Genomic DNA, 27899 nt, shown 5'->3' with positions numbered 1-27899 from the left:
GTTGACAGAGCCCTGTTCAACTATATGAGGGAAGCACAGAAGTGCCTAAACGAAAAAGAGGGCAAGCCCAAGAGCAAACGCTCCAACAACACAAACACAACTAATCCACACAACAAGAGGGACACAGCCCTAAAAAAATAATATTCTATCAATTAGAATATAAACTCTATGAAATATAGCAGTACAATTTACTCAAAAGACAGAAAAAAGAACTATAGTGGCCCGAGCTCTCTGGAGAACTTGCGATCCATTGCAGCAGCAAACTAGATCTGGGGTTAGTCAGACAGCATCATGGGATAGGGACTGTGCCTCGAGCTACTCAGAGATCTTGAGCTTGGAAAGCGGCCAGCACGGAGCCGATGGATCGGCTCCGTACCCACGTGTAAGAACAAACAGCGAGATTGAACTTTACATTAAATCTTTCTGTTGAAGTTTGCATATATGTAAAGAGACAGGAATCAGAAATGCCAAAACGTTCTTAAAACATTCTTTAGTAAAGGCCTGATGAAATCAATATTGGTGCTGTAATAACTAGCAATTTATTTTTAACCATAAAATAATATACAACCTAATAAGTGAATCAGTACTGTGTAAAGGGACATTCAGGAGTCAATAAAAGCATGCAAGTCCCAAAAATTTAAGCTAGCAAATCAGAAGTCAGCTGGTAGCATACTGAAATAAAGTCCCAACTATTTTGTCCAGGCAACCCTACTTCAACTGATAGCTCAGTTGATTGACAATGCAAGCAGGTAGGATGTGCAGTATCTATCCTAGGGAAGGGGAATCCTAGATGGTTATGCTTGTCACTCCAGTATCATGGGATGCAAGTTTCACTAACACTGTAAGCAGAGGCATACACTGTGGTTACCTATGCCAGTAATGGTAGCCCATGGGCAGCATGTGAGGGGTAGCCCCTGTCCCACACTAATGGGTTTGTGGGACAGGGTGAACAATGGTGGGGATAGGGCCTTAGTACAAATGCTCTTATGAATGCTGGCAAAAGCACAAGCTTCCCCAATGACTGCCTGGATAACACCATTCTCGCACATGCCCTCTCTCTGGAGGATATGAAGATAATCTTCACCCACCCACCAGGGAATTATAATTATAAAGTTAGCAAATGAGAAACTAGAAATGCCAGTAAAAGTAAACAGCATATGAACCAAATGGCAGCTCTACCCAAGTGTGGAATTTGACCTTGGTCTTCAGTTATGGCCATAAAAGTCAAGACCATGTCTTTTAATTTTCTGAGGGCTGAAATTTAACAGTGAAGCAGAAAGGTGTGCATTTAATAATGAAACAATATTTTATGCATTATTGCTTTACCTTTCAACCTGTTTTGAGATACTGTGTATTTATTTTACCTTCACTATGCAGATCTACCTTTATTCAAGGAACAAGTGACAAATGGACTACGTCAACCATGGAATGAAACAGAGTAGTAATTTTCAAAGAAACTGGTTCTGAATTTTATAAAATTCGTTCCTAACTATTCCTTGGCAGCCATACAGTCTTAGAAGAAGTTTATGTAGTTTACTTCCAAATCTTTTATTCCTGGTCAGTGAATGTAAGCCACGTGTAGCCCAAACTTTCCCTTTGTCACAGTTTATAAACATAATGCAGTGTGATGATGGTTTCTGAATGTAAACTACCAGCAGGTTTATATCAAATCTGCCCTACAAACCTCACAAACATCTCAGCTCAAAAAATTTACTGCCGCATAGAGATGCATTTTAATCACAAGACTGAAACATGTTTCTAGGTTCAAATTTATCACTGTAAGAATAGATATCTACTTCCTGACAGGCACAAATCTTCCCACAGTGTATAATGGCATGTGTTTTAATTTTCTGTCAATATCCAGCTGTCCGACTTCTGCAGTTCAGAATGCAAATTTAAAAAAGTACTTCCTTTTAAACTATGTAAAATAATTTAAAAACCCACTCAGCTAACTCTTTCCAAGAAACGTGCAGTACAATATTGAAATACTAATAAAAAAATCTAAGACCAAGTAGTTTTACAAAGTACAGAAATCCTTATGCTGTACAGCATTTATCAGTTTATACAAGCTCTTGATCTCTGACGATTTAACTGCATATACATATCTTTAGTCTGCATATTTTTAGGCAGTGAATAGAAAACATATATACACTGTATATAAACAAAGTCTCTGATGCAGAGTGTGTTCTTAATATCTTCTGTTCATTTTCTTAAATTTCTCATAGTGATAATCATCCGTTGCTTTCTCATTGGCTGGCCGTTTGCGATTTGGTGGCGATTCTGAAAAAGAACAAAAACTAATTACTAGACCTGCAACATTTTTTTTTTTTCAATCAAAACTTTCCCAGGAGGAGCAGCCTCAGTTCATAACACACTCAATACATCTACTAATTTAAACAGGTCTTTCATTCGGGTCCTAGAGAGCCCTTGCTTAGTTTTAATCTAGAGTGGCATTACAACTACCAATGCAAGGCTAATTTTTGAAAGATGTACAAATGCAGTGTCTATGCTGAAATACCCTAAAAAGCAATCAAAAGTTTGTCTGTCAATCTCAGCTATATATATACAGTCTGCAGAAATTTCTTTAGTCAACTGTACAGACGGTCGACAGGTGTTAAAGATCACACAGTTCTCAAGGTAGGGAAATATACCCTTTCCTTGTGCGATCTTGGAGTTAGTATATATAATTAGTGTGGGGGGCTGGGGCCTTTAGGGGGGCTTTCCACTTTGGAAAAAAAAGTTTGAATATCTTTTTTTAAAATGGAATTTTTGCATGTGCTGATTGTTGCTTGGTGCTGGTGTAGCTGGTGGTGAACTTTGTGAACATCGATATTTGGAGGTTTCATTTAAATTCACTACACACACACACACACACACACACACACACACACACACACAACAGAAATCAAGAATCAGTACTGCAACAGTATATTCAAAAAAACATCTGCTTAATGATAAATTGCTAGCATATTCTCCTTTTAAGATTACCAATCAGCTGTGACAATTTGCTTCAAAACTCTCCAAAGTATGTTTCCCTCACTGGTAAAGCAGTCCATTCCAAACTGAACCAGCCTTCTCTGTACACTCAGGGGGTCTCAAACTCAAATGAGCATGCAGGCTCTATGAGGAGTAGCACACCCAGCTAAGGGACATTTTCTGCAAAACAAAGAAAAATAGCTAGTGCAGCTAGAAATACAGTTTAGTAGCTTCTTTCATCCAGAATTATGTTGGTTTGAGTTGCAAGTTTGAATTTCCTGATTTAAAGCACTGACCTCTCTCTCACTGTCCCATCCTGATGACCTTAATTTCAAGACGATGATGTCTCCTGATACTTGCAACCAAAAAGAATCACAGCAAACATTAAAGTCCCTAAATAACAGAAATATACCAACCCTAATCTTTCTTCATGACAGTGAAGAAAGACTAAATTGCATAGTCTGTGTTGCAAGACCAGTGGGCTAACCAAACAATCTGCTTAGGCCACCTCCCTTGGTTTCACTTCAATTAATTAGTGGTCTTTTCAAAGGTGAATATAAGGATGTTCAAAATGCTACAAAAGTTTACTGATGCTACTAAATAATGGAATTGTCCATTATGAGAAAATGAAATACAATAGAGAGAAAATAAACATCCTGGCCGTATTATCATGCAAAGTAAAGTGGCTAAACATCTATAAACAGCTAACACATTTTACTGAAATAGCATAAAAGACCTATCTGTGGTGGCACTAAGCCCTCCTGCATCTTTCTCACCTCAAAAGGCACACACGCACACACACACACGTGTATATATGCACATATGTATTTAACATCAGTGCATCTTGAACATTATAGGAAAATGCATACATGTGCAACCCACAATTTTCAAAGATGCATTGATTCTGGACAAAGTATACCTATCTTTGGGAGGAGCTACACCCTGAGCAAAAATGTATGAATAATCTATTATTGCTCTACTACGTAATGAGCTCCTGAAAAGAAACTATAAAAAAATCAATGATGATGTCCTTCCTTCCTGCTGATCCCATTACTGCCCCTGATATCTCACTCACCTTGAAGCATGTTCTGCCAATATGCTTGTTAAAGGTTACCTTGTTATCTATAAGGATTCCTAAACATGAGTAGCTGTCCACTTCAGCTAAACATAATCCATTAAGGAAAGCTATCCCTAGAGTTATAAAAACTTAATTTAATTTTTCTATTAAGATCAATCAGTTACACTAATCATATGGGGCTTGCAGTATAACAAAATACTCATTTTCAAATTATATGATATTTTCACATTTGCTGCCATTTGCATATCCCCCCACTCTTAGTTATAGAAGTAATACAAATGTTGCATTTTGATAGTTAAGATGAAGCCCTGCCAGAACTGATCCCTCAGGAATCTACATGTAGTTCCAAACCCACTTTACAGCAATGAATCCTACCTTGCTTTCCATTTTCTCCTTTTTAATCAGTCCCATACCCAGGATAACAGGGAACTAACTACAGTCTACTTAGGTTATGTACAGAATCACATATCTATCATACTTAGGTTATGTACAGAATCACATATCTATCATACTATGGAAATTAGAGATATTCTACCCTTAAATGGATGGCACAAAGTCAAGGATCTTAATCCCATGCAAGACTTAAGAGAACTGTTATAGTCAATCTCACCATCCATCACATCTTCACCTCCTTTCCCCCTTATTATACATGGGGGCAGGAAATAGGAATTTGTTTCACGCATTCAATATGTGGAAGTGATCTCTGCTAATTGGCTGGCACTGCAAGACTGTTGTCATCCAATGTCAAGACATCCTTCTTCCATTCTATGAATATTAATTACATGGTTCATAAAACTGCCTCCATCCTTGAACTAAGTAAAAATGATTCATACTTCAGTGTCAACTAACCTGGCTTACTGCAGTGCCACTAAACTCTGGGTGATAGACAGGGTTGCCAGCTGTCCGTTTTTTGACCGGACTGTCCGGTTTTCTAACAAATTGTCCGGTTACAATTTTCATTCAAAACCGGATATGTGTGAAGTCCAGGTTTTGTGCCACTGTGTCTGCCACAATTTGTTTTTAGTATAGAAGACAAACTGATTACTGCGCTACAACACTCCAGTGAGTGATGCATAACAGTACTCTGGTTTAATTACATTATTTGGCTTCCTGTCTAAAAACAAGAGCAGATCTGCGTATGCAACCTTTCTTCTTTGGTTTGATTTAAAACAATAGCATTATAAATCTCATTCAGCTTATGGCAGTATAAATGTGACATTAGCCACCACCCACTCCATGCTTAGGTTTTTTCGTGCATGCATGCTCAGTATAAGACAAGTGATATCAGATGGGGGTGTGTTTGTATGTGTAGAAGCTAGCAGAAAAATAATATGAAGCATAATACAGACGCTGCTTCTTAGCTTTATAATTAATTATTTGAAGCCAAAAAAGAAAAGAAAGACTCAACCTGGACTGACTTTGGATTCTCCTGGACTATATTAATACAGCTGTCAAGATCAGGGACAGGTTCATGGACGCACAGGTACTGCTGCGATTTGGATATTAGCATTGACAATCCCTCCTAAAATTTGATTTTTACTGTGGTTTACTTCAGTCTGCAAATAATGATGTCCACTATAATTATACATGTTCTTTTTTACTTTAATCGGCAAACTCTTTTTCTTTCAATGTTCTAAGTTAATACTGCATCAGTAGTTAAAATAATCTTCCCAATTTGAGACTTTCTCCTTATTTACACTTTGCTTTCTCCCTAATTTTGGAGGTTAGAGGTTGACAACTATGCCTATAGGATGTTCGCATCAGATGCTACAGTGCTATGTCATGCGTAAAAGGTAGCGGAAAGTCCTACTGCCATATCTGTGCTATTGGATGTGAAGCTTCAACTTTGCTCTTGTTCGTTCAGAGTGTCTTGCTCGTAGAGGGTTCCAGGATCTACTGAGGAAGATGATGCACTCTTTCCGGAGGAAACCGGTCCTTTATTATAGAGAAGACAGTCGGTAGGAATACAGTGGATTTTTGTGTTACGTTATTATAGTTGAGTGCGGAAAAGTGAAAAGCATTAACTGATTCCCCCATCCCAACTCTCTGTTATTTTACTTATTATCTAATTACTGTTCAAGAGTGAAATCATAGATTAAAATTTCTTTACAGAACTGTGCGTGGCAGTGATACAGATTTAATGAAGTTTAAGCAAATATTGCATAAACGAAGCACCCACATATGGGTTTAATGCTTTTGGGTGTAAAATATAAATACTTTTGAAAATAACAGTATAATAATAATCTTAAAAAGCAGTGAAAACTACAAGGGTTAATAACAGTCAATGTGTATAATTTTGGGTTTGATCCTTTAATCTTTACTTTTGTATTGAACTTAAACAAAACCTGTACCGCCAACAGGTTAGTAAATGTAATTTAAAAGAACATGTGCAGTTGTGATTTGTCGGTTACTACTTTACTCAGATTCTCCACGTCTAGTAGTTACGTTGTTCTTGAAAAAAAAGTGGCAGAGTGTTGAAATGTATTATTACTATTTATTATTTAATGCATGATTTTTGTGGTTGCACTTCGATAAAAAATTATGCTTCGTATAATTATAAATGATCAAAACAATAAACTATAGTCCGTATCACGTGAATCTAGCCCATAGCTCTCAGCCAATCAAGGACAAATTCAGATATGTTGTTGTTGTCTTTCGGCTTTTGCCGGTTAGGGGTCACCACAGCGGAACTCCGGTCCGCTAATGATTGGCAGTAGATTTTGACGAACGCTGAGGTGCCAGCTCGACGTTCAACCTTCAACGAAGGGAAGTCCATTTACGCATGTCTTTTGAACATCCACCCAACCCGCGGGGAGGACATGCAGACTCCACACAGAAGGCAATCCCCACACTCCAGCCGAGAATCGAACGGGAGAACATCTTGCTGGGAGGCAACAACGCTACTGCTGCACCACCGCGGATAAGGACAAATTCAGATATAATCAGAGACAGTCATCTGGAACAGAAAGAGGGCATTCCCATCAGCTGATGTAACTGTGATGTCACAAAATGGGAGGGGCATGGATGGGAGAGGGGGTGGGAATGGGTGGAGTTATGGGTGATGCTGGGGGTGTGATCTTAGTCCGGTTTTAGCCACAAAGAAAGCTGGTAACCCTAGTGATAGATGAAAACCTTGCAAAAGAGCAAGCAGTGCAAAACGCTAAGTACAACATTTTGCAAAAATTCTAGTTTTAAGTTTTGTAATTTAGTTTTTTAATTACTTGATCTCACTCAATATGAATTGTGTTAATCCTACAGTTTTTCTGATCATGCTACTTTGCTGCTTTAACTACTAAATGCCAAGTGGTCAAGCATTACAATAAAAAGATAAATAAGAGTTTCATCACTTGTAGGGTGGCAGTTGTTTATAGATTATTTTCTTCACTTGGTGCAGATGGAAGAGACCTTATCTAAAATGCTTTGGGATTCATTTACAATTTTCATTATTGGAATAGTAAAATACATCATGACATTTAAATTGAAAGAGCACTATTGGAACAACAAACCAAGCAGCACCTGCCATTCAAATAACAAATAATGAATATGAATACCTAATAACTGTCACCCAGACACAAAATATCATTTAAAAGATATAAACCATGACACTATGCCACTAGACAGTGAGGCCTTTTTGCATTTCAGTACAGCTTTAAGGCACAGAGTTATGATAAAGACTACAGCTGATTTACACATAGTTATACTTCCTGGGATAGGAAAAACAATACAAGAGTGAACTAACACAAACTGTTTCAAGTGTACTTTTTGGTTACCATTCTGCCTGGATAAAGCTGTGACTACTTTCACAATAGCTGTGAACAGTTTCTGTATAACTCCCTATCGCCACACTAACAAAGACAGACTTATGCCATACACACCACCTTTTATAAGCAGAACCAATGCCTCCTTTAAATTTACGTCAGGTTTCTTAGAAAGCATGCATTCTACACTAGTTACACTCAGTGTAGTACTTACGCTCTGGTTCTGGCTTTTCAGTATCACCTACTCTCAAAGGACGGGCCTTGGGTTCTTCCTTGTTCTTCTTCAAGGGTGCATTTATTTCTTCATGATAGACTGAAAAACAAGACAGGAAAATATGCAGATGCAGTATGGGTAAGAATGGTTGAATTAATCATTTTTATAAATCTATTCTCTTCAAATCAATCTTGCAAAAATATACATTTATTTATTTAACATTTGTTAACTGGGAAGGTTCGACAGGACACAGGTCCTTTTTCAGGGGAGGCCCAGGGAGAAAAGCGCCACAAATAAGATGATAGTTTACAAATGCAACAATCAAAAAGTACAAGATTATATAATGCCAATTATACACATTGAGAAAAAGTATAAAAAATAAATACATAAAAAATTCCAAGGCTGCAAGCACAAGAATGACTCAGATTAAAACAATCAATAATATACAGTGAGAATATAGAACTTTCTACTATATATCTCCATGGTGAAAGCAATATGGTAGGGCATTTGCAGGAGTTAGATGAGAAAAACACCCCAGTAGCAGTAGGAGGGAAGTGAGAAAGGTGAGGAAGATGAGAAAGGTGAGTGTGTGAAATGATAAGGGGGAAGGGACAGTTTACAAAGTTTGGAGTTGAGCAAGAATGCTTTAAGTTATTTTTTAAAGTGATGTTTAACAGTAATTGATCATAGGCCAGGGGGTAAGGATTTCCAAAGCTTAGCTATACTTGATGAAAAGAGTGACTGGCCAGCTGTGTTGTTAACTTCGGTTATTGTTAAAAAAGCTTTATTACTTGAGAGAAGAGGGTGTGTGGTGCTACAAGATTGCACTAGATTCTGAACAGCAGGGATTTGTTCAGGATGGTGAATAAGAGTGTGAAGAGTGACAAGTTGGTTATAGGTAAGTAAGTTCGGCAGTTCATATAAGTGATACATATGTAATAAGGAATGGGTACAATATAGAAAAAATGCACAGCTTCAAACAAAAACTCAGCTTCTATCTGGCTACATCATTACTTCCACAGTTCTGGTAACCAGTAATTACTAAGAAAAAGTGAGACACGGCTAATGCAACATATCTATATTGTATTAAATTTTCAAAACACTTGCCCTTCAAACAATATAATTATAGTTTTCGTCTATGAACTTTACAGGCCAGATTCACAGATGTACTGCACAGTGCTTAGAGCTAAAGCACTGCAAGATACATGAAAAAAGACAAATACACAGTTCAAAAAGAAATGCACATTAGTGGTTCATATAAAGTACAGTTTTGTACCTACCATAAATGTAGATGTCCGATAGATATGCAACTGCAGTCCTTACATATGGGTTGTCCTGCCTCAGGCAGCCCCTCGGTCAGCCGGATTCCAAAGTCTGGGTCCGGCGTCGGCTGATGTCGCCTCCTCCCCGACGTCAGAGTGGCTGGGGTATAAAAGCATCAGCCGACACCATCTTCCTCAGTGTTTCTTGCCCCAGATGTCAGGTGCCCTCCAAGGAAGACTAAATTTAGAAACTGGATAAAAAATTCCAGACATACACAACAGTAATAAACAGATACACCATAACAGATATCCCCAGCTAATTAGAAAAGGAGGAAAGTGGACCCAATATACAGAGGGGTAGGAGGGAGGGAAAACCTGACTGCAGTTGCATATCTATCGGACATCTACATTTATGGTAGGTACAAAACTGTACTATGTCCTTCAAGAATGCAACTGCAGTCCTTACATATGGGTTGAATACCATAGCCAAGCTGGGGGTGGTAGGCTCTAAGATAAAGATGGTGTAGCTAAAATGCCCTGCAGGACTGCCGAAGCAAAGCCTGCTCGGGATCTGGAATATAAAGGCAGGTTGTAGTGCTTGGAAAATGTATGCACGGAGCTCCATGTAGCAGCTTCTAGAATGTCCTTTGTAGCCACCCCTCTTAGAAAGGCTGTGGAGGTGGCTGTAGCTCTGGTGGAGTGTGGCCTGAAATTGGCTGGCACACCCTTTCCAAGGAAAGAATAACAGAATCTGATGCAATGTCCAATCCATTTTGAAATTGTTTGTTTGGAGATTGCCTTTCCTTGCACTCCAGCAGCATATGCTACAAATAGTTGGTCAGACTTTCTGTTGGCCTTTGTTCTGTCCAAGTAGTAGCGCAGTTGTCTGTGTATGTTCAAAGTGTGCAGCAGCTTTTCCCCTTTATTTTGAGGATTGGGGAAGAAGGTAGGCAGGTGAATTGCTTGATTTAGAGACACCCTGGATATCACTTTTGGCATAAAAGAAGGATTGGTTCTTAAAGAAACTCTGTCCTGATGAAAAATGAAAAATGGAGGTACTGTCATGAGGGCCTGTATCTCCGATACTCTTCTTGCTGAGGTAATTGCCAACAGGAAAACTGTTTTCCAGGAGAGAAATTGCAATTCTGAAGATGCTGCTGGCTCAAAAGGAGGAAGAGTTAATTTTTCCAACACGAAGTTGAGGTCCCATGCAGGCACTGGTGGTTTTCTGGGAGGTTTGATATTCTTTATCCCTCTTAGAAATCGTCTTAGCAAAGGATGTGAAAACACAGGTGGATCAGTGTTGTATTTTGCTGAAATTGCTGAAGCGTGTATTTTTATGGAAGAATAGGAAAGTCCATTATGCAGCATTTCTGCCAAGTATTCTAGTATCTGTGGGATGCTCATTACTGATGCATCCTGACCCTTGTTGGCATTCCAGATGTTGAATCTCTTCCATTTGGCTGAATATGTTTTTCTGGTGGAAGGTCTGCGTGCTTCCAATAAGAGCTCATGAACTTCCTTGGAGAGAGAGATATGGGGAGAAATCATGGAACCCTCCAAGCTGTCAGCTGCAGAATTTGCAGGTTGGGATGAACCGTCCTGTAATTGTGCTGGGTCAAAAGCAGAGGCCATTGAGGCAGGGGCCACGGCTTGGTGCAAGTTATGCTCCTTAGTAATGGATACCAGTGCTGTCTTGGCCAATCTGGAACTATTAAGATGCCTTTCAGTTGTTCTGCTTTGATCTTCAGTAACACCTTGGTCATTAATGGTAGAGGTGGGAATGCATAGATTGTTACAGAGTTCCAGCTGAAGGAGAGAGCATCCATTCTCCAGGCTTGTGGATGGGTGTGTCCTCGAGCAGAACTTTTTCAGATGATGATTGAGGTGTGAGGCAAAGAGATCTATGTCCGGCCTCCCCATTGCATGAGTTATTTGTGCAAAAATGTCTGGATGCAACATCCATTTGTGCGGGTCCAGGATGTTTCTGCTTAGACTGTCCGCCAGAACATTGTCCTTGCCCGGAACAAACTGGGATTGCAGCTGTATGTTCAGTTTCAGGGACTTTTCCCAAAGAGTCATTGTTAGTCTGCAGAGGGGGTAAGAACGAGTAGCTCCCTGTTTGTTTATGTACCACATAACAGTGGTGTTGTCTGTCTTTATGAAAAAGGCAATTAAGGGCCCTCATGGCAAGGGTGGTTGAGGTATAAACTTTTTTGCCCCACCTCTCCAGGGACCTAGATTCCCTGTCTGCGGGCAAAGGATTTTTGGCCGTGGAAGTGGCCACTCCTTTGGGCCCCTGGGAAATAGTTTCTAGATCAACAGAATGGGCCTTAAAGAGATGTTTATGAGTTTCAGGAACCCTGTAGTATCTGTCTGGCTTGACAGGAGCAGGAGGGAGAGAATCAGGAGAAGCACTCGAATCTGAGTACACATCATCCAATACATCTAACACTGGAGGGATAGCTAAAGGCCTGTGTTGGGGAAGCTTAAGGAAAGTACAAAGCAGTTTCCTGGAGTTGGAGAATTCCTGGCCCTGCCACTGAAAATGCTCTCTCATGGAGTGGAGAATTTCCCCAAAAGAAATATCCTCAGGAGGAGAGGCAGAAGGAATAGATTCCTCAGCATCAGAATCCTCGTAGGCCTGGAAGGACTCTTCCTGGGTATCTGAGTGATCAGAGTCACCAGAAGCTTCATCTGAGGAAAGGGTATCTGTCTGCTCAACCCTGGACCTTTTGTCTGAAGGTAGCTGAGAACCTCTGTCAGGATGAGCCTGGGAACCTCTGATTAAGGAAATTAGATCTGCAGCTAAAGTCATGATCTGTTTATCAGAAGTGGGACCCTGAGGAAAAGATTTAGGAGGGTGAGACTTAGCCTGGCTGGCATCCTTAGCACGTGTGTAGACCTTGATCGACATGGACACCGGAGGCCTAGCTGCCCCACATGCTGGAGTAACTTTGTCCACCGGTATGGTCTCAGGCAAATCTTGGGCTTCAGCTTCTGGAGGAAAATCAACAACCGGCACCGGCGTAGACTCTGGGGCCGAAGTGAGCGATAAAGTGGTGTCGTCGGTCTGGAGCGGTGGAATAACCGCCTCAGAAGAGACCGATGCACTCGCGGTAGGTTCTGGCGTGATATCGGTGGAAGTCGCGGGTCGAGAATGTCGGTCCCGGTCCTTCCGTTTTTTGGAAATATGTGTTGTCGGTTGTTCCGACGGCATGATATAGGAGTATATTTCGCCAAAAAAGTCTTCAGCAAATTCTGCCCGGCGCCTGAGTGTGCGCTTATTGAAGCAGGCACAGGCAGCACAGGCCGAGACGTCGTGATCTGGGCCAAGGCAGGGAAGGCAGTAAGAATGGAAGTCCTTATGAGGTATTTGTTTACCACAAGACAAACAGTTATTAACTTTTGCAGTTTTATCTGACATCGGCTGAGGCAAGAAAAGGTTCCCCAACGGGGTACTTAGCTTTTTGAGGAGCTGGCCGACCGGCACTTGCGAACTGCTTCTGCTTCGGGCACCGCGCAGCAAGAAAGACTGAGGAAGATGGCGTCGGCTGATGCTTTTATACCCCAGCCGCTCTGACGTCGGGGAGGAGGCGACATCAGCCGACGCCGGACCCAGACTTTGGAATCAGGCCGACCGAGGGGCTGTCTGAGGCAGGACAACCCATATGTAAGGACTGCAGTTGCATTCTTGAAGGACATCAAAGATTTGCATTCCATTCTCCTATCCTTTGCTGAAGTTCTAGATCAGAGTCTGCCTGTACTGCCACATCGTCTGCATACAGCAGCTTTGTTGCTCTGACCCCTACAACCTGTTTGCTGACGTAGTCCATTACCAGTATGAACAGCAGTGGGCTCAGAGCTGAACCCTGGTGTACACCCACTCCCAGTGGGAACCCCTCAGTGAGGCCAAACACTGTTCGTACTTGAGTCACTGGGTCCTTGTACATAGCCTGTACTAATTCTACCAACGTTTCTGGGACTTCAAACCACCGCAGTACTGCCCAGATCAGCTTTCTTGGGACCTTGTCATATGCTTTCTCCAAGTCTAGGAAAGCCCAGTTTGACTCTCTCCTCTTCTCTAGTTTCTTCTCAAGTATCTGTCTCAATGCAAACATCAGGTCAATTGTGCTGCATCCTGATCTGAATCCGAACTGTTCATCTCCCATCTTACATTCTACTATTCTGCATATCCGTTTATCAATCACCCTCTCCAGAACTTTCATGCAATGTGGTAGGAGTTTGATGCCTCTGTACTGTCCACAGTTGTGAATTGTGGGATGAAACTAAGCACAGATAAGACAGTGGTAATGGCAGCAGATTGGGGAAATCAGAAGAAGCTGAGAATAGAGATAGATGGGAAGATAGTGGAACAGGTAAACAGCTCCAAGTATCTGGGAGGGGTGGTTGAGGAGAAGGGTAGTCTGAATGAAGAGGTCAAAGCTAGAATCAGAGGGGCTGCAGCCAACTGGCATAGAGTATCAGGTGTAGTATATGACAGAAGAATGCCAAAGAAGCTGAAAAGTAAGGTGTACAAGATAGTGGTGCGACCAGTACTACTGTATGGTACAGAAACCTGGGCAGTAAAGGCAGAACAGTTGAAGAAGCTAGAGGTGATGGAAATGAAGTGCCTGAGAAAGGTGGTAGGATGCACACTGCGGGACAGGCGAAGAAATGAGGACATAAGAACAGAAGCCAAAGTAGCTCCAATTGCAGAAAAGATCAAAGGAAACAGATTACGATGGTACGGGCACATGTGTAGAAAAGCAGAAGACAATCTGGTGAGGGAGATTTGGGACAGACAAGAAGAAGGTGAGAGGAAGCGAGGGCATCCAGCAAAGAGGTGGATGGATTGTGTGAAAGAAGATCTGCGACAGTCAGGCATGAGTGTGGAAGAAGGCAAGAGAGTGGCACTGAATCGAGAGAGTTGGTGACAACTAAAACGATACCCCGACCCCATGTAAATGGGAAAAAGGGGATGATGATGATAAACAAAGATTTCACAGAGTCAAGAGCTGACCATCATGTGTCCAGGGTAGTAAGAAAATCCTTCTAAGCTGCTCAGCTTATAAGTAAGGGCATGGTATCTGGATCCAGGGAAGTCATCATACCTCTGTACTTGGCCCTCAGACCCATCATAGAGTATAATGCCCCCTTCAAAATGCACCTTACCAGACACGTAGGAACTGCAATGTCTGCAAGAGGTTACTTACAAAAGGAATACAGGGGAGTAAATACAATGTCCTATTCAGATCGCCTCAAAGCCATATCTCTATACTTGGTCTCATGCAGACTAGTGAGAGGCAACCTATGCTTGGCATACAAGGAATCTTTGGACCCTGCTCTGATGAACTGTTTGCATATCCACAAAATAACTGGCATCAGACATACTAGAGCCAAAGATCTAAATTTTGCTTATGACATAAATAGGACATGTTGGACAGACAGATATGTCTCTCAGAGAATTTCTATTATCTGGAATAGGTTCTCCATCCATGTGAAGCAAAGTCCCTCCCTAACATTATTCAAATTCACTCCTGGCCTGGTGCATACATCTCTGATGGACACAGGCAGTCAGTAAATTATGTCATAATCAAAAATTACCCCTGTATAAATGTCTAAAACATAACATTTATGGGTCACATTTGGTTTGCACAGCTAGGCTTACAAAGGCACTAGTGGCTGTAATCTTAGTATACACCTATGAACCAGAGCTAGTGTGATGCTTTGTGTAGGGAAAAGGCCTACACAGTTCAAAGACCTACTTACAAATGCTTCAGAGATAACAAATTCTTTCAAACCAAGACAGCAACTGGTGATTACTACATGAATAAATGTGCTACGGTGCTTCAGGGACAACTACAAAGAGTGCTGAATCTGCAGTACATGTTACAACACAGAGTGGTGATGCAACAAGAGACAGATCTACACTAGAAAGCACAGCCAGTGGTTCCTCTAGTGGTGCAGTGTAAACACTGTTCATGAGACCTATCAAAGCCACATATGGTTAAGTAAATGCACACACACACACACACACACACACACACACACACACACACACACACACACACACACACACACACACACACACACACTGCAAAAAAGAAGATGCAGTATGCTGCAGTCAGACACATAAAATACAACTGTTGCTGCAGCTGAAGAAATGCAGTTATGCAACATCATCATCATACATGGGTAGACTATACTGACATGAGAACAGCCTGATGTGTGACCCTATTGCACATGGTCTTGCATGATCATAACCAGAATATGAAGCCTAAATGAGATGCAGATGAGATGGTACTATATACCAACATGCAGTAAGAATACCTCTGTTACAGTCAGTAAGAATTCAGTGTCCATAAATGAAGGTGCCACCTTAAAAGTCAGATTTTACTGAGTGCTGTAACTTCAGGGCATACATTGTCCTTTTATCTTTATAAAAAAAATTAATTAGACTGTCAAATGAACACAGTGAAATATTCTGTATGTAATAACTGAATTGCATCAAATTCATGGAATCTGTGTAGAAATGCTTTAACAAATAAAATATATGGCACTATCTTACCTAAACTAACAGATAAAAGGACTAACATTTGTTCAATAAAGTAAAGATTATTATTCGATGACTTTGCCATTCTATTACACAATATTTAATAATACAGATCAATTAACATTGTCTGTTCTGGATATATAATAGTACAAATGTTACACCAAAAATATAGACACTTTCATGATATGTAATCCATAATCTGTTTTTTCAACAGACATAGCAGGCAGTGCATAATCCCTTCTTTTAGAAGAAGATGATTTAACAGTCTTCAACACCTTTATTACAAACCATTTTTAAAATAGCTATCCTTGGCTAGTTTTGCTTTTGTATATAAATGGCTGTACCATTAAAATGGTCTGGCTTACTCTCATGACATTAAGGAAAGATACTAGAATAGTTACTTAACACTTATTTTACCTGCACTCACTGCTTCGAAACCAAAGGAGTAAACACTTTGAATACTTATGAAAACAATCAAATATGTAATGCCATTTTTATGGCACAACACTTAACTTGAATTACCACTTACATATTTCTATACAAAATGCACATTCCATTTAGACCAGCAGTCCCAACAACATTGCATATTTATGTTTTTGATAACTTTTTAATTTGCTACTTTGAAAAGAACTGAGTTTTACAAATCTTGCAGTCTTCCAATTTCTGATGGATGTTGTTACTTGAATTTAATCCTTAAACAAATATAAATACCTCCATACTACTACAATGCATCCTTACAACATGTCTGAGACAATGTATCTGGACAGTCATTCCACTGCATGAGCTAACAGTAATGAGGAAAAGCAAAGTAAGCAATCATTCATACAGGAATGTGTCTGCCTAAACAAGGAATCTACATGTATTGCGTTAACACATTTTAAATTACATAAAATAGATTTTTTTTCCCTTAAGAAATCAAGATATGCAGCTTTAATTTTATAAGAAAACACCATGATATAATTCAAAAATATACAGAGTTTTCAGTGTAAAAATGTCAAATGTATGTATTTACCATTAACAGAATATCAAAAGGGCTGACATACAGCCATATATGCCTATCAGTAGTATAGAGGGTCATTTGTCTCAAATTATTTTACATTTTCTGGTATATTTCTCAATTTATTTATTGGCATTTGATTACCGAGAAAGTCCACTGGGCCAGGCAAAGCCCATTTTCGGTCAAGGTCCATGGAAAAAAGCTCCAGGTTGTATATAAAACAGCATATAATCGATTTCTTTCAGGACCGTTTACAAGATTTACATAAAATAAGTTGCTTGAAAATTATACAAAAGAATAATCAAACAGATGCATGAGGATCAAACTACAAGTGTACAGGTAACAGTATTTACAATACTGGAGTACTGATTTCAGAAGAATCAATGCATTAGACAAAATAAGGAATACACAAACTACAAAGTGTAAACAGGCTGAAAGTAAGTGCTGCATTACACTAAGTATAAGGTAGAGGTAGGATGCAAGTTAGAGAGCACAGGGAAGTAAAGGGACGTAGTTGTCTAGGAGAGGTAGGAGGGTTGAAAATAGGGGCAGGTATAATAGAAAATTTGATAACAGACAGGATATATTAATGCAACAAATAATAAATACAGGCAAGGACTAGGGAAGGCCTGACCGAGTTCACAGGACAAATTAGGTAATGGGCAAAGGAGGAAATAGAGCAGTTATATATCCAATTGGAGAGGAAGTGGTTTTGACGAGCAGTTTTAAAGTTGCTAGGATTATGTTGAAGGCAGATGGCTGTAGGCAGGGAATTCCATTTTTTAGCCATGGTGCAACAGTATAATAGCTGTTCTGCAGGTAATCTAGGTTTAAGGACTTGAAGAAGCTGCTGTTCAGATCATAGCAGCCTAGAGGGATTGTAGGGGGAGAGTAGTGAGTTTAGTGCGGGGCAGAGTTGTGGTTTATAAATAAGTTTATGAATAATTGTGAGCTGAAGGAATAATAAATAGTGGGGAAGTTCAGGCCATTGTAACTTTTTTAGGGCAATACAGTGGCGGGTGTTTGTAGTGAATTTAGCGATCCTGTTCTAGCATATTTCTAATTTAGATTGTAGGGAAGGCTGCAGATTGGTGAACAGTGGAGTGCCGTAGCTTAGAGAAGGCAACAGGAATGTTTGTGCTAAAGTTAGTTTGGATGGAAGGGAAAAGAACTTACTATGTCTATAGTACACTCCTAGCTTCTTATGGGTCTTAGATATATTATTTTGAATACATAGATCAAATTTGAGGTTTTCTTCTATTATTACTCCTAGCAATTTGGTGTGGGCCACTAAACTCAATTTTTGTAGTGCTAAGTGAGTAAGTGTTGAGGTCGGGTTTATTAGAATGTCTCTTGGGTGTGAAAATCATAAGTTTAGTTTTTTTTTAGGTTAACTGAAAGATGGTTGGTGAGAAGCTGAGTCTCCGCTGAGGAGAAGGCTGCCGGAATATTTTGAGAAAGAATAGTTACATTCGGTGCAGAGCAGACTATGGTCAAATCGTCTGCATATTGGAGAGCCCTGTGGGATAGCCAAGTGGAGATTAATGAAAATATTAAAGAGAAGAGGGCCTAAGCTGGAGCCTTGGGGGACGCCTGTGGGGGTTGAGAAGATAGGAGGAAATAGAATCGTATCAGTTTACTTTACTTGACACTCCTCTACAAAATGCACTTGGTGATTTAAGATGAACTGATGTATACTTAGCTTTATCTGCAAGTAATGTGCCTACTGCATATGATATAACTTTTTTCCTGGGGAGGTGTAAAAGGAAAAACTTCAAAGATCAATACACATTAGGTTCAAGCAAGGCACCCTTTATTACTTGCAGGAAGGAGACAAAGCATGTAGGTACAAGGTTCGTCTAACTTTCTGGTGGTCAGTATATTATTCTTATACAGTTCTCTTCATGTCACATAGAAAAATGTTACTAATCTACTGCTGACGTAGTTGGACACAGCTTTCTGTAGGTTACACAGAAAATGTTACCAGGCTTATTGCTGACATGGTCAGATTACTACTGTCTTGCAAAAACATTTGAGAAAAACAACCTGGCCTTGGGCTTATTATAGCCCACCTTGTCTCTTCAATTCTTCCATTGTACAATTCTAATACATGATGCATTTTGTCTAGATTCAATGTACATTTCTAGCTTTGGTACAAGTAGTGCTGACTATAGTTTATGCTTTCAAACATCTATTGTTTTCTTTATCAAGACTTCTAGCAGCTGCACATTTTCTCATGGCATAAGCAGAAATAGAATGGCTCTTATTAGGTTTCCGGTAGCTGCACATATTTTCATTGCATAAGCAGAATGAAGTGTCTTTTATTAAGTTTCTAATAGCTGTGCAGATTCATGCAGTATGAATAGAATACATGTATTAACCCTTTTAAGCCTTTAATGTACTAAGCATGCACATGCACATTGCTATTATGCATTTTCCTAACATTTCCCCCCTTTTAATACTTTTATTCTACTTTCAAAACAAGCATAAACAGTTTTTTCTTCCCTTAACCTCTTCCTACTCAGGATTTGTAGTTAACAGAGTCATTTAGTTTAAGCCCATGAAAGTATTTTCAATTTTTCAGTAACTCTTCGAGTTCAGCATCTTGGTATAAGGTTTCCAAAATTGAAATGTCTACAAAATTTTTGATTAGTCCTTTTATGCAGGGGATGCAGCAGCACCCACACACCATCAGTAGCGCCATCCCTACACAGATGGAAATCAGAATGTTCATTAGGATACTGCCCCACCCCCCCATTTCTGGAAAAAGTCCATCAATGGATTTGGTCCTGGTTTGGTCATGGCCGACACCTGCTGGATTACCTCAAGATGGTTGTCTAGCTCGTGTTTGTGGTCAGGAATATACGAACAGCAGTCCTCCTGGATTAAAGCACACGTACCTCCTCTCGCCGCTAGGGTGAAGTCAAGAGCCATGCGATTTTGAAGTACCACTGTTCTCATGGCAGTCAGTTCATCGGTTGCCAATTCTAGGGCAGAAAAGGTTGCATTACTCATTATTTCGAGAAGCTTGCACAATTTTCTCAGTTCCCAGATTGATTTCGTTGCTCCATATGCTGGTAATATGCCTGCCCACGATATGACAGTATCACTCAGATCCATGTGTGATAGTCCTTTGTTATTACCAGGGCCTAAGTCATGATGGTATTTCCAGGGTGCATTGATTTGTCCCACTGGATTGACAGGCTTCTTGATTTCTCGGGCATTCCGAATCTTCCCTTGAGGTAAAACTGTCGTGTGTCGTATGGCCGGAACCAGGTATCCCAAAAAACAACTGCCGGACCAATTCTCGGGTAGCCATTTATATGCTTTTCTTCTGCATATAAAGTAACAATCTTCCACTTTAGTAGTAACTTTGCTATACCCTTGCTCTGCATGAAACATTTTTCTGTCGATTATAGACAGTTGTTTGTAGAGATCAGCATTAAGTTTTACTTCTTTAATTGTCCTATGCATCAGTTCAACAAATGAATCATAGCTCGTGTTACAATAGAATTTGATGTTATCGGATTTAGTGTAGCATCTATAGGGAACAGTTGCATTGCAATAGCTCCAACCCACCTTGACTGTATCATTCTTATAAAAACACACAGTTCCTTTCTGTCGAATACACAAGTGCAATGCTACCTTATCTTTTGATGTGACATCTGATGTATCATGAATTAAGTTTTCCCAGGTGTTGTTAGCCCCTAGGGGAACTGCAGTTAACAGTAGCCCCCCATATGCTGTTGGTAAAGCCATGCAAATCCAGCAATTCGAAACATTGAAGGTTTCAGTATACACATATTTAATTGCCTGGTAAGTATTAAAGTTCGGGTGCCACTCTGCACGCTTATTTAGTTCTACTTGCATGGCTGAGAAAAGAAATGGCCACAATAAAAAGATTACTGTCACCAGTACAGTCAACAGGATGGTCATGTAATATTTTTGTGGAAACGGTTGTTCTGCATTTCCGTTTTCTCCAGTTCTTCCAAGTAGGTGTATTTGGATCTTACTGGATTCCGCCATCTTATTTTGGACACGTGATCTTACTCTCTGCCCTAATAGGACCTTCAGCACCAATGGTTTCTTCACTGGGTTTGAGATGGATCAGTCCTATTGATCTGACCCCCCTTTGTAGCCAGACTCTGTGCTTAGGGTTCCGATAGAGAGGTAAGATCTTTGTCCAATTCAAAGTTCTTTACCAGCTTGCAGTGCGTCAGGTGTATCCACGAAGCTCGTTCTGCTATTTTGACTGCAGTAGGTGTCGAAAGAAGCACCTGGGTAAGGACCTTCCCACCTTGGCGATGCCCAGTTCCTTCGCTTCATGATTTTAATCCATACCCAGTCTCCTGGCGTCACTGCCACTTCCGATGTTTCGGTTTGTTTTTTTATCTAAAACAGAATTTGACTGCAACAGATGTTTAGAACTCAACAACTTTTTCATATATTCAGCTAGTGTAAAATCGGCTCCTGGTCTGATGACATGAGAAGTTTCCACTGGGGTGTATAATAAGCTCTTCCAAACAGTTTTTCAAAAGGAGTCCATCCTTTTGCTGTAGGGACAGTTCTTATGCTCAACAGTGCCAGGGGTAAACAGTACAACCAAGTTTTTCCTGTCTCAGCTATTAATTTTCTCAATTTGCTTTTTAATATACCATTATGCCTTTCAACCAGCCCTGCAGACTGTGGATGGTATGCACAATGACTTTTTAAAGAAATACCAAAATGCTTACTTAACTGCTGTATGGTTTGATTTACAAAATGTGTACCATTGTCACTGTAGATTCTTTCCGGAATGCCAAACCTAGGAATAATTTCTAACCAAACGAAGCAAGAAAAAAAGAGAATTGAAGAGAAATAACACACCAAACAGCCGATACTTTACAGCAATAATCTCCTTTATCTTCACAAGACCTGGTACCTCGGCATTTCGCCTTCAATGGATCACAATTCAATGCAACACAATAACAGTTTTTATATGCATTGATTACATCAATTAATCAATTAATTATATAATTAAATTCAAAAAAAGGAGGGAAAATTTATATATATGTTTTTAAAGTAATCTCACAATACTTACTAAATAAGATTTATATGAAATATATATATATATATATATATATATATATATATATATATATATACACACACATTTCTAAGTAAAAATTATTATATATGTTTTTAAAGTGATCTCACTATACTTACTAAATAAAGTCTATATGAAATATATACATATATACACATGCACACATTTCTAAATATACCATTCATTGTTTTATAGTATAAATGATATAATTTATGACAGTTATAAACATATACTATAAATATCAAAAATGCTTGTTATATTAATTAATTCATCAAATACCCAATTCTAAATTAAGACCGAAAGGTTTTAAAGTATTGAACTTCAAAATCATCCTTGTTTCAAGCTCCAATAGTTTGTCACAAATATTGTCACCCCTATGACAAAAAGGCTTACCCAAAATGCTGAATTTTAAACAATCTACCTTCCCCTCATGAGCCTCAAAAAAGTGTTTAGCAACTGGACTAGATAAATTTGAATTCTTAATGTCCCTTAAATGTTCTAGAATTCTGACTCTGACCATTCTTTTTGTTTGTCCTATATACCATATATTATTGCAACTGCAACTAAGTATATATACAACGCCAATAGATTTACAATTGAAATAGTGCTTGGGGTTATGGTTAATATTATTAATAGATCTGACATTGATTATTCTATCACATACACTACATGAACCACATCTGAATGAACCCACATTGACAGCATAAGAAGTTCTTTTTATTAAGAGGTTATTATTTAATATTTCTTTTAAATTCTTTCCCTTTTTGTATGAAAATGTTATGTGATGTGGAAAAAGCTCACCTATAGAGTCATCCTCGCTAACTAGGTACCAGAATCTTTTAATTAAAGAAACAAATATTTCAGAAAAGGCTGTATATCTAGTTACGAAAAATATCTCTTCCACTTCTCTATCTTTTTTGGTAAAACCCAAAAAATCCATTTCAAACTTTCTAAACATTTTATGCTTATTCATAACATCATTCATACTTTTCAATAATTGCTTTTTATCATACCCTCTTTCACATAATCTTAAGAACACCTCATTTAATTCATAGTCTAACTCAGATTCTATGCTAGTATGCTGATGGATTCTTTTAAATTCTCCATAAGGCAAAGCTCTCAATAAATGGGGAGGATGCATGCTCGTAGCATGCAAAAACATATTCACTGATGTATCCTTTCTGTAAGGTCTAAATTCAATGATATTATTTCTTTCAAACAGGGTCAGATCCAAAAAATTAATTTGATTTTGATTAACCTCATAGGAAAATGATAAATTGTGTTCATTAGTATTCAATGATTCAAAAAATTCACAAAATTCTGATATATCCCCCTTACATATAAAGATAAGGTCATCAATGAAACGTTTGTACAAGATGACTTTATTTTTGAAAAAATCTGTGGGATAAATAAACTTTTTTTCAAAAAAATCCATATATATCACAGCATAAGTGGGAGCATAAGCAGCTCCCATAGCCGTCCCCTTAGTTTGTAAAAAATACTCATCATTGAACACAAAATAATTATGAGTCAAACAAAATTCCAACAAGGAAATCAAAAAACTAGTCCTAGGACCTTCACCTAACATTTTTTGAATGGCATCAAGTCCCCATCTAATATTGATGTTTGTATATAAGGACTTTACATCAATAGTCACCCAATAAAGGTCGCTATTCCAAAGAATTTTAGATACTTCATTAATTAACTCTTGGGTGTTACTGATGTGAGCACTGACCCTGTTAAGATAGATCTTTAACTGAGAGTCCAAGAAAACATTAACATTCTCCAAAAAAGACCCTATCCCTGATACTATGGGCCTACCAGGGGGCTCATTTAAATCTTTGTGGATCTTTGGTAGGGCATATAATATAGGTGTAACAGGGTCTTTAATATACATTTTCTTGACATCAGCATGTGAAAAAAATCCTAATCGTTCTCCCCTTTCCAAAAAACTTAATAGTTCTTCATTGTAAGATTTTAAAGGGTCCCTGTTAAGTTTAGTGTATTCTTCACTATTACAAAGCAATTTGTTAACCATTGCACAATAATCAGATCTATTTTGAATAACCCAATTACCCCCTTTATCAGCACATTTGAATACATAGTCATTCTTCAGTTCCTTAAGATCTTTTAAAGCCTGCCACTCTTCTTTATTTAGATTAAATTGTTTTTTCTCTCTTCAGAATTGCTTAAACGTTAACTCTGTTTCTTTTAAAAGTACTTTTTGAAACACTGAGATGGCTGGCACGGATATGGTAGGTGTAAACTTGCTTTTAACATTTCTAAATTTTGGCATCATTAATCTACCATATCCTGTCAAATAATTAATATTGGAACTGATGTCAGTGTTATAATCAGTAGAACAAACATCACCTTCTTCAAAAGAACAATCATATTCACCATATTCATCATGTTCATAATTATATATGGACATGTTCAATAAACTGTCATCAAAATCAATTTCATTAGAAACTTCATCTTCAGTTTCAGTTTCAATAAAGTTAGAGACATTTTCATTCAAATTCATATTCACATTCACATCCACATTAATACATTTCTTAAAATATACTCTTAACAACAACTTGCGAATGAAAGCTTTCACTTCTAAGTAAACATCAGCAAAAGAAGGGAAAATTGTAGGAACAAATTTGTTCCCCTTATACAAAACATTCAGCATATCATGGCTTAAGCACAAATCCGATAAATTGACACATTCTAAGGAAGTAACATTGTGATAGATCCTATTGGATATAATTGTTCTCAAACCTTCATTTGTAACGGTTTTGACCCTTTCTGCCATTTCTGCCGTTCCGCCCCTTGTTGTAGTTATCATTTTGAAAGTTTATGTCCTCCGTGGAACTAAGGTTAGAGCCTTCATTCGAAGCCTCTACAATGTCCCTATTGACGACTCGGTTAGGAGCAGAAGTTCTGGCAAAGGAAACATTTTTGGCAATGTTTTCCTTTTCTGTGGAGGAGGAAAAAGATGATGCTGATGCTGAATAGTTCCTGCGTTTTGAGCTACGAGTCTTCCAAGTAGGTGTATTTGGATCTTACTGGATTCCGCCATCTTATTTTGGACACGTGATCTTACTCTCTGCCCTAATAGGACCTTCAGCACCAATGGTTTCTTCACTGGGTTTGAGATGGATCAGTCCTATTGATCTGACCCCCCTTTGTAGCCAGACTCTGTGCTTAGGGTTCCGATAGAGAGGTAAGATCTTTGTCCAATTCAAAGTTCTTTACCAGCTTGCAGTGCGTCAGGTGTATCCACGAAGCTCGTTCTGCTATTTTGACTGCAGTAGGTGTCGAAAGAAGCACCTGGGTAAGGACCTTCCCACCTTGGCGATGCCCAGTTCCTTCGCTTCATGATTTTAATCCATACCCAGTCTCCTGGCGTCACTGCCACTTCCGATGTTTCGGTTTGTTTTTTATCTAAAACAGAATTTGACTGCAACAGATGTTTAGAACTCAACAACTTTTTCATATATTCAGCTAGTGTAAAATCGGCTTCCTGGTCTGATGACATGAGAAGTTTCCACTGGGGTGTATAATAAGCTCTTCCAAACAGTTTTTCAAAAGGAGTCCATCCTTTTGCTGTAGGGACAGTTCTCATGCTCAACAGTGCCAGGGGTAAACAGTACAACCAAGTTTTTCCTGTCTCAGCTATTAATTTTCTCAATTTGCTTTTTAATATACCATTATGCCTTTCAACCAGCCCTGCAGACTGTGGATGGTATGCACAATGACTTTTTAAAGAAATACCAAAATGCTTACTTAACTGCTGTATGGTTTGATTTACAAAATGTGTACCATTGTCACTGTAGATTCTTTCCGGAATGCCAAACCTAGGAATAATTTCCTTGACAAGTACTTTTGCCACTGTAGCTGCATCCGGATTTTTTATTGGAAAGGCTTCCACCCACCTGGAAAACATATCTATAATGACAAAACAATACTTTTTATTTTCACATTTGTTCAATTCTATGAAATCCATACAGATAGTGTGAAATGGATATGGTGGTGTGGGGAAACTCCCTTGCTTGGGCTTTATCGCCCCCTGTGCATGATGCTTGTTACAAATCTGACACAAACAAAATTTTTTACAGTAGTTTGTAAATCCGTACGTTGTGAACACTTGGTTCACCAGGTGTACCATCCCCCCTGTTGAGACATGGCATTGCCCATGGCTCAACAATGCTGCATAGCGAAACAAATTAGAGGGTAGTATCGGTTTTCTTTCTTTAGAGATGTATAGGCCTTTTTCGAGGATTGCTCCTCGTTTTATCCATCGCTGTTTTTCAGCTTGCGTAGTGAGTGTCTGCATTGTTTTTAACATGTCTAGATCTAAGGTTTCAGATGGTTGCAATTCCTTATTTAAAAAGAATACTTCTGTGGCCGCTTGTTTTGCAGCTGTATCAGCTCTTGCATTACCTTTTGAAATCCCATCCTGTTGCTTGGTGTGAGCTGTACATTTGCAAATGGCCACTTTCTGAGGTAACTGAATACATTCTAAAAGATCGAAAATAAACTGTGCATGAGTTATAGGTTTGCCAGTAGATGTTACCATTCCCCGGTTTTTCCACTGTTGTGCAAACACATGTACAGTGGAAAAAGCGTACTGGCTGTCAGTAAAGATGTTTACACATTTACCCTCTGCTAGGGTACATGCCCGTGTCAGGGCAATCAATTCTGCTGCCTGTGCAGATAAATAGTGTGGTAAAGATTTTGCTTCTACAATCTCAGTATCAGAGACTACTGCATATCCTACTAGGTTTTTTCCTGCAGGGCCCCTTTTGCATGAGCCATCCACATAATATGTCACCTCAGCATTGTCCAAGGGGACAACTGTGAGATCTTTTCTAGGTGGGGTCTTTTGCTCAATTACCTGCAGGCAGCGGTGGTGTGTGCCATCTGCAGGGGTTGGGAGCAGCGTAGAAGGGTTCAAAGTTGTACATCGTTCAACTGTCATATGAGGTTGGCTCAACAATATAGTTATGCAGGAAAAATGCCTAGCAGGGGAGAGATATGCCACTTTTTACTGCAGTAAAATGATCGCGACTGCATGGGGCACTCTCAAAGTGAGAGGGTGGAACAAGACTACTGAGGCTGAAGCCTGGACTGCCATTGCAGCTGCAACTACTGCTTGTACACAGTGGGGTAAGGATCGTGCCACTGGGTCCAGTTGTGATGAATACTAAGTGATGGGGCGTTGCTTATCCCCATGCTGTTATGTTAATACTGATGTCATGTAACCATGCTTGCAATCTACAGTCTGGAAAAAACGTTTATGATAGTTTGGCAATCCCAGAACTAGTGAGGACGCTATTAACTGCTTTAGTTTACAAAAGGCAGACTCTGCCTCTGGTGCCCATTGTAACAAATCCTGCGCTGCAATAGGCGTCATATATATAAGGTCAGTTAAGGGTACTGATTCCAAAGCATAGTTTGGAATCCAGCTTTGGCAAAAATTAGTTGTACCCAGGAAGGACATAATTTCCTTCTTGGTAGTTGGTTTTGGTGCTTGTAAAATTGCTACTTTTCTGTCCTCATCTAACGTTCTGCCTTCCTTGGATATTACATATCCTAGGTATTTAACCTGTTTTTTTCCAGAGCTGCAGTTTGTCTTTGTTTACCTTATGTCCCTCAGCAGCTAAAAATCGTAGAAATGCTATGGTATCTTCCTTACAATCCTGCTGGGTGGGGCCGCCAGCAGAATGTCATCAACATAAAGTAAAACCTGGCTGCCTCTTGGTGGGTTGAATCCTGCCAAGTTGCTTGCCATTTCTTGTGAGAATATCGTTGGACTTTCACAATATCCCTGTGGTAGGTGTGTATATGTATATCTTTTTCCCTGAAATGTAAATGCAAACCAATACTGGCTATCAGGGTGTATCGGTATCGAAAAGAATGGGTTGCTAATGTCTACCACAGAAAAATACTTTTGTTGAGGTTTTAAGTCATTCAACAGGGTG

General features: G+C 39.2%; 1 protein-coding gene across 1 annotated transcript in view; it reads right to left on the bottom strand.

Moving 5' to 3' along the window:
- Positions 1-475: 475 nt before the first annotated feature.
- CCHR16.PART0H9orf78 (chromosome chr16.part0 C9orf78 homolog) overlaps positions 476-27899 on the bottom strand; it is an 849816-nt gene continuing 822392 nt past the window's right edge. Inside the window, exons 8-9 of the mRNA XM_044058434.1 lie at positions 8027-8125; positions 476-2280 (exon numbers count right to left, since the gene is read on the bottom strand). Coding sequence (XP_043914369.1) covers positions 2189-2280; positions 8027-8125 — 191 coding nt within the window. The 3' untranslated portion in view covers positions 476-2188. The remainder of the gene's footprint in view (positions 2281-8026; positions 8126-27899) is intronic.

The sequence above is a fragment of the Protopterus annectens genome, chromosome 16.part0, assembly GCF_019279795.1.
Source record: "Protopterus annectens isolate FY-2018-M chromosome 16.part0, PAN1.0, whole genome shotgun sequence".
Classification (NCBI taxonomy): domain Eukaryota; kingdom Metazoa; phylum Chordata; order Ceratodontiformes; family Protopteridae; genus Protopterus; species Protopterus annectens.
This window is presented reverse-complemented; position numbering and strand designations above follow the sequence as displayed.